Genomic DNA, 12820 nt, shown 5'->3' with positions numbered 1-12820 from the left:
CATCTTCTTACTCTCATTTTAAATTCCTCTTAAAGACATTTTTATAGCTTTCTCAGGGCTTTGGGTCTGAATTGACATCTAGCTTCTCATTATTTGAGTTGATCATTGATTTTAGAAATAACAGTGCAGAGCCAAAAAATAGCCAAATACATGGTGAACCAGTCCAAATCATAGAAACCTATAAATACTTCAGAACCATATTTGACTCCCATCTTAAATTTTTACAAAAACACAGTCACTTGTCAAATGGGGACAACAAAGAATCCACCTGATTCGGAAACTAAACTCTTTTAGCCTATCATTTCTAAAAACTATTTTATGTTCCTTTTTATCATTCTTTTAACGTTCTATTTTATTTGTTGGTTCAATGGTCTGTCAGTGAAGGACAAGAACAGTCTTAATCAGATCGTCAGAGTCTGCTCCAATATTATTGGAGTCCAGCTAACAGACCTGAGTGTGCTCTGGAAAAAATGTGTGGTCCAGAAAGCAAAATGCATCCTGAAACAGGGAGACCACCAGTCATGTCCAGTGAATTTACTCTGATGCCCTCAGGGCGATGCTTCTCTGCCCCCCTGAGGAAGACAAATCACTACTCAAATTCTTTTATCACTTCAGTTATTAGGTTGATGAATGCCAATTTTAATGAGTAGGTTTGTGCTTGTAGTTTATTTATTTATTTACTTGCATATTTGCACATGTACATGACATCGCTGTTGGGAAACCATGAGTTGAACTGATACTTACTGAAAACTCAGAGTTGTGTGTCAGAGTTGTATGTCCAATGAATGATTGTTATACGTGTTGTGCTTTTTCTTTTCTAACCTAATTGAACTGGGAGCTGTAAACTGAATTGCCCGTATGGGATAAATAAAGTTTTCTGGACTGAACACTTTTTTCTTTCCCAGTGCTGTAGAAACTTTAGTGTCTTTAATTCACTTATTTGATCATTTCTTGCAAAGCCCTTTAGTTTTTTTAGTTTTTTATAAATGAAGTGAATTAGTGATCATTCTAATAAACCTAATCCTGAATATGGCTGTTTTACACTTACATAGTTGGGTGAAAGCTCTGGTTAGCCCATCAAATCTATGAATTCTGAAAGCCATTGTGGTAAATTAAAAACAAAAGTTTTCTGTTTTTTTGTTGTTGTTTTTTTAGTCCCCCGGATTAACTGGAGACATTGGATGTAGCTACTATAACAGAATTAACATGTACCTACACCCCCCATCCGCTGTGGTCAGAAAGCTCAAAACACACTCATGATAGACTATGCACATTCTTTATTAGATCTCGCCCTAACAGTCAGCCACCAACAAATGATGACCCACTCATTTGCAACGACAAACACAAATGTTAAACAAATGCCATACTTACATTATTTGTGCAACGTCACACACAGCTCTACATGGGTGCCTGTGTAATCTACATCATTATAGTCACTAATGAGGTGCAGTCATTGCTCCCTGGGTGATACAGATGATAGATATGCTCCAATCACATGTGCAGTTGAGACATTTAGTCTGTGTTACTGATGGAATGGTGTCAGGCATGTGTGTTGTGTGTGAGTGGGGCAGAGGCCAATCAGACAATGAACACAGAGGTTATAACAGTCCCTTGGCCTTCTCCAGTCACTCTGCGAGCACTAAGGTTGTCCACCTGAGGGCGCTGTAAGAGAGGACAGGTTGACACAGCAGTGGGTTAGGCATGTTGAGCTTCGCTAGAAACCGTCGCAATCACACGTCCACACAGGGGTAGTGCTCCACTAGCATGCAAAGAATGGGGAAAAGGCACACGTGCTGGCACAGCCGAGTTGGCAATTCATTTAAAGAATGCCAACGTTCAAGTTGTTCTTATTGATCTAACCGCTAAGTGCCAAAATACATTTGCATGCTGTGGAGACGAGTCATTTTAAGATCATAGACTGCATGGACTGTGAGGGAAACTTTTCACATTTAATGTTGACTCTCTGCGTATACAACACCAAATACAAATGCTGAAGTCTCGTACCTCCTCACTGGTAGAACTTAATCTCTGTGTCCACACAATCAAAGAACAGGTCCCCCAGTTCTTCTCCTGGTATCTCTCCATTCAGCATGGCTGAAATCTCACTCAGACACTGTGCCTCCAGGTCCCGCAGAATCTCATAGACAGCCAAGCCCTCATCCTGAGACAGAAAGAGAAAGACTATAAATTTAAACCCTGTAATGTTGATGCCCTGGCCGGCGTGTAACATCACATACATTTAAAAGAATCCAGTTACCAGTTCCTGGCCTTTTAAAGGTCTAAATTTAATTTGACCAGACATCTACAGTGGAGGACGTACAGTAGACTTGATAACAGCAATTACACACACACACTGTTATCACGCACCTCCATTTCCTCTACAAGATAATCTGGGTTTCACGTCGTCTGGCTGTTCACCAAAAACACCAGCCAATAGTGTAGTTCTGTCCCAATTCTATTATACATTCACATGTACATACGTTTTCACAGCTAGATCACTGAAGAATTAGAACTATTAACTGTTCTGAAAAACAGGCAATGATGAAAAATACATGAATGTGTCAACCGAACTGCAACTGTGTAAAAGGCCTTGCTAATCAAACCACAGATAAAGGAAGGAAAATATATGTGATATGGAAGAAAGCTCCAAAACACCTATTGAGTTAAAGTTGATTTGGGATTATTTTGTTGTTTACTACTTTACTTTGACCATAAGTTACTTTATAGTTTGCACTTATTTTAAAGAAAGATGATGGTTCAAAAAAGAAGAAATACCGTAACATTTCTCATCTTCCCAATACAAATTTGAATTTATAGGTAATTAAACATTCTCTTGGACAGTTTATTACGTTACAGCTTTAGCTTTGCTTAGTCTGGTAATGACCAGCACCTGACAGTGGCCCATGTTTGCTCATTTTTAGATGAATATTACTTTTTGCCTGTGAACGTGGCCTTAATTACTCAAGTTAAGGACTTAAATCCACTCTGATAGTGCCACTGCATGTTTTACAATTATTTCTCTATTGTTTTTTTTATTATTGGCTCACTGTTTAGCTATTTAGCCAGCAGCTGTAGTGCTCTGAAATCCACCTACGCACTGCTCACGAGCAAACGGCAGACAGACGCAGCTGCTAACTGGCTGGTTAACGCAGCTAAAAATAGATGTTTTCATCAGAGGTTGGTAGGGAGCAAAAACAGAGCTAGAGGAGAGCCAACACTGGACTTAGATTAATCAGGTGAACACAAACATGATCCCAAATGAATGATAATGTCGCTCCATATCTGCTGAATGTACTTGGCGTTTAAGTGTGGTATGGAATAGGGTTACAACCAAAGTCCTGAAAACTATCTGTGCATACTGTACCTACAGCCTTCCTGTACCTGTCAACTCACCTGATACTACATGAGGTATTATGTGACTATGGCCAAATTCAGGTTTAAACCTATGAGAAAATAATAACTTTGAATGATCTGATAAAATCACGAGTCATCTCAAGTCGCAGGATTCAAACAGCTGAATGGGTTAAATGTCACTTGGCTTTACAAGCCAGCATTCTCAGCTCGGTGTTTGGTTGCAGTGCAGTCACGACTGAAACCTGCTCTTTGGCTCTGAACGTGTACTTGTAGTGTGTTTATGTTTAGTCTACACCCTATGTCCCCTGTGTCTTGTCTGCACTAACTGTGAGGTCCGGTCCACTACTGGGAGTGTCAGTCCTGAGCTGGGACTCTCCTGTGATTCATCAGCTTCTCAGTAATGCCCACCGGGTTGGTCTCCATGGTGTTGAGCGCCACCTGATGAGCCTTGTACAGGTCGTGTCTGCGGTCCACCTGGCTCTGAAAGCGAGGCTGCTTCCTGACGGGGTCGTCTGGGCCGAACTGTGGGGAGACCACCCTCAGCACTGGAGTGGAACAGTCCGAGAAGATAAAAGGCTTGAATATAGACCTACCAGGGTACGGGTGGGGTGGGTTCACAGGGACAGGAGCAGGAAAGAGAGAAACGCACACTAAGAAATCCCGACCACAAAGTAGAGACAGAATGATGAAAACGAAGAGATGAGGCTGGAAACAATCAGTTTCACCTTCATAATCTATGGCATACTTCCTGTTTTTGTGCAATGTTTAATACATTGTACAACTTTGACTTTTTGTTGTCTATTTAATTATCTAATCCTGCACATGCTAACCCAAGCAGAAAATTCCACATCAGGAATGTAACACTTTTGCAAGTGGTCTAAAAAGCCATTGAGGTACCATTAAACTAATTTTGGAACATTTAAAGGGATAGTTCAACATTTTGGCAAAGTGGTGAATGTGCAGGTCACAACTTCCACACTTCCACTTCCCACGTCCATGAGAGCATTGGAGTTGTTGGATTGTGTATTTGATGAGTTTTGAGGGACAGGGGACCTGTACCGTTCACCTCCATTGTGTTCACTGAGCAGCTCGCACCTCTGCCCCGCGGATCTCAAAACAACATGAACCGATAATTAAAGGAAATGAACCTACCTCTATTACTATAGGGATTATTATGGCAATAGGCAAATTTGCCATAATGTTGAACTATCCCTTTAAAGGAACTTTTTGTAAATTTTGTTCTAGGGTTAGGGTTAGGGTTAACTGTTCACTTACCTGCCTTGCTAAGAGCTTCAGCCATCATTGTGTTTATAATACAAGACTTTACAATTTGCCACAGTGGATGCTACAGTGACTTTGAGTTAAGCTGTTAGCATGCTGAAGTTAATAGAAAAAAATAAGAGATAGAAGTAAAAGCAAAACAAGCGCTAGCCTTGGCATTGTCCACTGGAGACACGTCTTGGTGAGAACAGTTTAGTGTGACGCTCAACTTGAAACATTTTCTGCTTCAATGTTAACACATGCTGTGTAGCAATAGCATTGCAACATATAAAAGCGGTGCTTCATATTACAGCTCTGTAAAAAAAAGCGCCATGTAATGTACTAATTATGGTGAATAACATAATTACACAGAGACACTGTTCTACAACAGAGTTAGTTGAACTAATTCTATAAAGGAACACACGCACAAATATGTAAATTAGTGCTAGAGGAAGTGTCCGGGGAGAGGGAAGTTTGGGTGTCCCTGCTCCGACTGCTGCCCCCGAGACCCGGACTCGGGTAAGCGGAAGATGATGGATGGATGGATGGTAAATTAGTGCCAAAACCAGCCACTACTGATGTAACCCATTAATAATAGTACTACAGTGCTAATCACATTTTATACACATACTTCATCAGGAACACCTCGACACCTGCCTATTCATCCAATTAGCCAATCTGAGTGTTTTTGAAATGACTGATAATCACAGTAAAATGGAAACATCTTCTTGATGGGATACCTACACTCTAACGAGTGTTATCTTGCCAATTTGGGCTCTTAATTAATTACTCGAATGACTGACCACAGTTGAGAAGGATAACTATTAGTCATTAAAAGTATCATCTTCTAACAATTACTCCGACCATGATAATGCTCCATGTCACAAAGTAAAAATTAATCTCAAACTGACTTCATGAACGTGACAAATCAGACGGTTCAGTGAACTTCGATGGCCTCCTAAGTCACCAGATACAAATTCAATATTTGCTGATTGGCGACATGAATGAGCATAAATTATGTGATGCAATCATGTGCCTTGTATCTATACTGAACATGTTGCAGTATAAACAGGTCAGTATAGACTTAACCAGTGTTTATAATGCAGAGGAATTCTTGGCTTGGGGAGACAAACCTGGAGGGGTCTGGGGTGGCAGTGAAGAAGTGGATGCAGGGCAGATCGGCATCTCTGGGCAGGACAGATACCATGCTGCCTGTAGTGCAGAAACCTCCAGAATTCATGCAGATGCCACTGGGCTTGTCCCTCAGAATGGACATCATCACCTCGGCTGTCACTGAGCCTGAGACCAGACACAGGAGAGAGACAGAGAGTGGATGACTGAAATTTCAACAATTCACAACTTTTGTTGATTCTGAAGCAAAGTGAAAGTCATTTTCATATACAGCCACACTCATTTTCTTTTCTTCTTTTGCCTCTAATTGATATGACAGTTGAGAGAAACAGGAAATGGAGAAGCAGAGAGAGGGGGAATGACATGCAGCAAAGGGCCAGCATAGTAAATGTCCAAAAGCATTCTGCAAAGTTCCATAGTGGAGCAGCCTCACCATCATGTTGTTGCAGCAGCTCTGTGCCTCCCTTGTAGCGCTGTTTGGCCAGCTCCATCCTCGCAGGCGGGTTCTCGGGGCTGAACACCTCAGAGAAGTTGAAGTCTCCTTCGCCGTCCCACCAGCCCTGAGCCTGGGCCGTGCTCCGCAGCTCCGGGTGCTCTGCAGAGATCTCAGTGTGGATGGTTAACTGGTTGGAGATGTTCTTCACACCCTCTGGAAGAAACAAGAGGCAAGGACAAGTTGGACAACAGAAGCATCTGGTTTATCGAATACATGTTGGTTTGTGCTGCATTTCCGTATATACACAGAGCAGCTTGTTAGATTCATCTCCAGTTGAGAGAGTCGACTAACTCTTCAGAGATTTCACTGAATTATATGACACATCAGTACAAGCCATGGTTTAATGTTGATAAATGAAGACTGACTTATTTAGCTTCCCTCTTCCACAAGAGCAAATATGAGGCATGCTAGTATTTGCATATTTCATATGAAATTTGATCCTTCCTGTGTGGTTTGATCTCCTGACTTTACTAGCACCACCTGCATGTTTCTATCTGTTCAAGACTTTGATTTATGACCAAATACCTTCAAAACTAATAGTGTTACTAGGACTTTGTTTTTGTGCTAACTAGCAAGGGTTCAGATGCTAAGAGGTTAAACTAAGACGTAGTTAGTGTCTATATGAATGATTACATGTCCCTATGTATTGCCTGCAGTGTTGGCATGTTACTTTTAAAGAGATAGTTCAACATTTTGGCAAATTAGCCCATTGCCATAATCCCTATCGTCATAGCAGTAGGTTTGTTGCCTTTAATTGTCGGTGCAAGCTATTTTTAGAACGGCGGAGCAGAGCCGTGAGTTGCTCAGAGCTAAAACGCTCTCATGGACAAGTTGTGACCTGCACATTCACCACGCTATGAGATAATAACGGAACGTTAGGAGACAGAGTTATTATTGCTGTCAAATTACTTGGACTCTGCCCCTTGACCTCCTGTTTATCTGGAACTAACCAACTCACTAACTATTATTCAGGAATAGTTAGTTCCAGATAAACGGCTTTTTTCTGACTAGTTGATGGACTGAAGAAAGTATAGGCTATATAACGTACACTTTAACAGGTGTGTTATTTTGTGACGGGACTTCTTGAGTCAAGTAACAGCACATTTTATTGGGGTTGAAGGCTGTAACAGTAGGATTTCACCCATGAGTGGTAACATATTAGGGTACATAAAAATTAGTTTGTTTGTTATTGTATATTTTAAGTCCTCCTCACATTTATGTCAGAGGACAGCTAGTGTTTCAGTTGAGGTGATGGATCATGCGATTTCTGTGCTTACACCCTTCTGTTATGTCTCTATTTGCTGTATATTGCATATTACTATTTTGCTGATGTGTGTTTTTAGGTAGTATTATTTTAGTGTTGTACCATGTATTTGTATACAGTATGTACAGTGATGCACATAATGTTGTGTTGTTTTGTTGTTAGAGGCTGGCAGTTAGCACCTTGCCCAGGGACTACAGTGGAAAACTAGCTACTGTACTTAGCTCATACTGGCACATTGGTAATGTCAATTAATGTGCACATTCCCTGTGAAAATGAACAAATAAAAGTGAGAAGTAAAGTAAAGCTTTAGGATCTAAGCTCATCTGGCCTCGATTGAAGCTTTCTCATCCACAGCCAGTACGGCCTCATAACAGCTGATATCACAGCATGTTGACTCTTGTTAAGAGAGGCTCCCTGATTGGAACAGAACTGTAGCAAACATTACTCAAACATGAGTAAATAGCACATTGCAAAGTGTTTTTCAATTGTGAATAGTAAATCTCATGTTATAGCTAATCTAAAGTGGTGAATTTTTGAAAATGCAACAGCTGCATCAGACAGGACCACTGAGTTGTTGTGTTGGCCAGTGTTTCAACTCTTGTCCAGCTCTGTACAACTCTCATTCTGTAGTCTTGGGTCTTTCTATTGTTTGGTAGTGCAGGTTTGATCACGAAACGCTGGATATTGTTCATTCAAAGTACAGATAAGTAAAGAATAAAAGGTTGTGTTTGCTGTGCATGGTGTAAAGCCCTTCCAGACATTTGCTTGGATTTGTGCTTTTTAAACAAACTCAGTTTGACAGCAGAAGTTGATGCTGCACACACAGTATAAACATCAACCAACACACAGCCTTACTACATAATGTATTTCAATTATATCTAATTATTTTTAATTAGCAACAAACTCTTTCCCGCACAAATTGCCAAGGACACATGTTCATAGAGTACAAACAAGGCACTACAGCATCCAGTGAGAAACAGTTTTGCACTCATTAAAGTGAGACAGCTGAAATAAAAAGAAACAACAACTCACCTCCAATAGACACAACAGAACAAATCAAAACAGAGAGCACAAGAGGTTCTTCGACATGAGAAGGCCACAGATCTGAGGTGTTGACAGGTATGTCATGTATCAAACAACATGCTCACTCGCTGTCACTAAACTCAAAATCATGTGCTTCTGCTCATAGTTGTATATAATGACCAATTCAGCACTTACAGCCCCAACTCAAGTACCTAGAAATTATACAATACCCACACAGAGGTTAACCCTCCACCCTCACCTGTGATCTTCTGGGCCACCCACAGTTTCCCAGCAGTCTCTAAGACCCAGGCCTCGCTGCGATCCACCAGGAGGAAGGTGTTGTGGTAGCTGAAGGACTCGGGGTCCTCCTTGCACTGCCCCCCCTGGCCGTGCTGCTCCAGCAGGTCGGTGATCACTGTCAGAGCCGCCATGGCGCTGTCCCCACGCTCTAGCCCGAGCCTGAGGAACACAGGTCATGCTAGCTTACTACATGTAATAAATTAATTTCTTCTTTAAAAAGGCATCAGTTACTTTGTTACAGATGTTAAAGGGATGGTTCAACATTTTGGAGTAGGATCGTTACCTTTAATTGTTGGTGCAAGCTGCTGAACGGCAGAGCAGAGACGCTAGCTGCTCAGAGCTACGCTACGGAGGCTTTCTTGGTTTCCCTCATCAAACTCATCAAATACACAATCCAACAACTCCAAAATGCTCTCGTGGACAAGTTGTGACCTGCACATTCACCACGCTATGAGGTAATAACAGAACGTTACAAGACAAAGTTGTTTTCAAGGCAAATGCAGAGACTGCTTGCTGAAAAACTGCACCTGATGGAAACGAGCATCTGCGGTTTTGCATGAATTTACCTTAAAACCAACTCTGTCTTGTAACGTTCCGTTATTATCTCATAGCGTGGTGAATGTGCAAGTCACAACTTGTCCACCAGAGCGTTTTGGAGCTGTTGGATTGTGTATTTGATGAGTTTGATGAGGGAAACCAAGAAATCCCATTAGCCTCCGTGGCGTAGCTCTGAGCAGCTCGCGGCTCTGCTCCGCCGTTCTAAAAATAGCTTGCACCAACAATTAAAGGTAACAAACCTACTGCTATGACTAGGGATTATGGCAATGGGCCAATTTGCCAAAATGTTGAACTATCCCTTTAAAAATGTAGTTGCTATGTTAAATATTTGTTCAGAATGTATTGGTAATGCTTTTATCTATTCATTGTTTGATTATTTAGTCACAAACCGTGAAGACTGGTGTAGACTGTTGGGGCCTGTCATGTGTTTAGGAGGAAGTTTACTGTATTTGAGAACCACTTGGCAACTCCCCATACTGACTGAGTGTGAGTACACACAGCGATGAACAGATAAGTGCTACGCTTCAAGAGTACTCACTACACCTGTCATAACATGCTTGTGACAATTTACACACCCTCCTGATCAAAGCCTGAGAGCATTAAGTTATTACTTCCACTGAGTATACAATATCAAAACTGTATTTGATTAAACCATTGCTCCCACAGCTACAAAGATTGTCCCCCCCCCCCCCCCTCTCTCTCAGGTGAATACAGTATCAAAGACTTGAGGTGCTCAGCTCACCGGACCAGGTCCATCCCCAGCAGGGCCTCTCCGGGCACGACGGGCTCTCGGGTCCAAACAGCCTCATTCCCGATACAGACTCCCTGGTCGTTGGCTCCCATTTCTGCGCCCCACATCCAGGCGGGTTTGCTGAGGACGACAGCGTGAGTCTGCTCCACCTGAGGGATCTGGATGTATGTGCACTGGAGATAGAAAAAAAAAGACAGAATCAAAGGGACTGAGGGGAACTGCGGGTCATTCACGTACAATGTGCAGGCGGGTTTAACATTGTGTGTGTTGTGTACCAAAGAGAGCATGGCTTTTAACACACATATGACCTTCCTACATGATAGCTACTGCATATTAGAGCATTCATTTGTTCCATTCAGACATTAGAGGGAAGAGGAATCATTTTTTTCACACAGAGAAACAGCACTGAATGACACTCTATTACTTTTCAATCTTCTGTATGACCTGTACATACAGTAATAACTGACAGTGAAACCAACTGTGACATGATGTGAGACTCAGTAACTGATCTGACTGTGACACTGAGCTAAACCTCACATTAAACACCAATGACAGGCCAAACAGGAGGACAGATTTCATCAGTTACTTCCCCTCAACCATTAACAGGAAACACTGTTTCTACATCAACGCTCTGTGTAAATGTTTAACAGTTCTGCTGCAGATTGTCACAGACAGGCTTATTTTGAACGCTGGGATAGCAATGCCATCAGGAAATAGATAAGAAGAAACTTTTTTTTTGTTTTTTAAAGGTTCTGCAATGCAACCCTGGAGGTGTGCAGTATAGGCCTACATGATGGTGTTGTGGGACAGTGGGAGTCCAGGGCTGTTTACCTCCAGCATAGAGCCTGGAGGGTGAGAGGCTGCGGGGTAGTGGGCCACCTCCTGCACCTCATTCTGAGGACGGTCCGAGTTCTTCCCAAAGATCACATGGGCATCCCGGGAGCCAGGGGGCAAGGAAACAAAACAGTCACATGACCTGGGAGCCTCTGCCATCCTGCAAGACACAAACAATAACAAGTCAAGTGGGTGGCAAAGAGAGCAGTTCAAACTACAGTACAGTACGCAGGCATTCAGCTGTTAAACAGCTCATATAAACACTCTGATTTCAATCTAATACAGAGTCTGACAACGTGTTTAACATCCAGCATAGTGCCTCCACCCTCTCCACCATAATGTGCATGTGTGTGTGGAGTCAGGGGGGAAGAGTCTGCCTCCATTCCCCACCCAGCTTTTCGCAGAGAGTCCCGGTGAGCCGGTGCACTGCCCATCCCTTTCACATCGGGATTAGGAGGCAGTCTTGTGCTGGCCACTTTACTGACTCTAATCTGCACAAATCCGACCGCCACGTTCCTCTTATTATCGCTCTCGTCTCGCATTTTGCAGCAAAGAATCGTCTTCAATCCGGAAATTATGTCGCGCCGAGAAAAAGAAAGAAAAAATAGTGCGCCGATAGCAGAGGCAGCGTTTGTTGTGAGATGAGTTGTTTGCTCCAGAGATAAGGCCTGACTGAGCGGTGTGCCCACACACTACTGTCTGCCTGCCTGTCACCCCCCCTCACCCGGCTCTGTGTCTTCCCGGAGCAGCGACACCACCACACCACGCCTGTCGCTTCGTGTCATTCCGCCTTTCACGGCGGCGGAGTGCGAGGTTTTAAAGTTGAGGGCTAACAGTCGGTAAAGTAACAGCTAGTGTGTGGATGCTGCCGCGGAAAAGCGTTACCTTTTCTGCAAATGGTTGAGAGCGGACGGCCGGCCGGGCAGGGAGAAGGCAAGGTTGGAAGATACCGGGTCACGTGACCGAGAAATCCAAAGGTCTGTACTTAAAGGTCTCGTCTCGTCTGGCCACAAGCACCAGCTCACCGTCTCACGGCGCGCAGTGACAGTCCGCACCTGTGTGCACAGGCTGCAGCAGCCAGCCCAGCAGGCCGCAGCCGGACAGATGATGCAGCTCTTCATCATGAGTCTGCCTCCGCTCGGCCTGTTTGCCAGGGCTGCAAAACCACTGCCAGTTACTGGGGATGACGCGTCTAATTGCACGGTTCATGGAAATCCTTAAAGTTTCTGGCGTTTGCTATTAAAACGTATTCACTAACGCATGGTGCTCGGTTCTGTCCCATGTAAAAATAAAAATGTGATCAGATAACTTTGTCTCACCATGGACACTGGTTATTATCACTATCAGCCTCACTTCTACTTGTGATCAAGGCCAGAAAGGCTGTACAAAATAAAATAAGTGAGATATTCTAATGAGTGACAAAGTCCTTATAGCCTATCAAATCAGGCTTGCACTATAATGTATCAGGTCCAAATACAGCTTTTTCACCCAGGATGCTACAGGTGTATTTTTATTGTCTGACTTGTGTTACAGTGAGCTGCACTAGCAGGAGCTACACACTCATTTGCACCCTGAATGACAGACACAATGACAGTCAACTGCCCCGTTTTGTCATATTCACAATAATCTGTCAAATCAGCAGGTGGAGGCCTCTCTCTCTCTCTCTCTCTCTCTCTCTCTCTCTCTCTCTCTCTCTCTCTCTCTCTCTCTCTCTCTCTCTCTCTCTCTCTTATAGAGTCTTTACACCAGATAAATCAGGTGTGCCCATCTTTTTTAAATCATCAATGCAAGCACACATTGTCAAATAAATAAAAGATATGAAATGGAAATAAAGGGAAAAAATGGACAC

At 42.8% G+C, this 12820-nt stretch overlaps 1 protein-coding gene across 1 annotated transcript; it reads right to left on the bottom strand.

Moving 5' to 3' along the window:
* Window positions 1–1262: 1262 nt before the first annotated feature.
* scrn2 (secernin 2) lies at window positions 1263–12029 on the bottom strand. The gene is made up of 9 exons (XM_083981087.1): window positions 11857–12029; window positions 10969–11131; window positions 10129–10310; window positions 8788–8987; window positions 6179–6394; window positions 5748–5913; window positions 3763–3943; window positions 2005–2161; window positions 1263–1662 (listed from the first exon to the last, which is right to left on the bottom strand). Exons 2-8 carry the CDS (start codon window positions 11128–11130, stop codon window positions 2009–2011), a joined length of 1260 nt encoding a protein of 419 aa, XP_083837213.1. The 5' UTR covers window position 11131; window positions 11857–12029; the 3' UTR covers window positions 1263–1662; window positions 2005–2008.
* Window positions 12030–12820: the final 791 nt, after the last annotated feature.

This window comes from Trachurus trachurus, assembly GCF_905171665.1.
Source record: "Trachurus trachurus genome assembly, chromosome: 1".
NCBI classification, from domain to species: Eukaryota; Metazoa; Chordata; class Actinopteri; order Carangiformes; family Carangidae; genus Trachurus; species Trachurus trachurus.
Note: the sequence above shows the minus strand (reverse complement) of the source record. Positions and strands in the feature narration are given on the sequence as shown.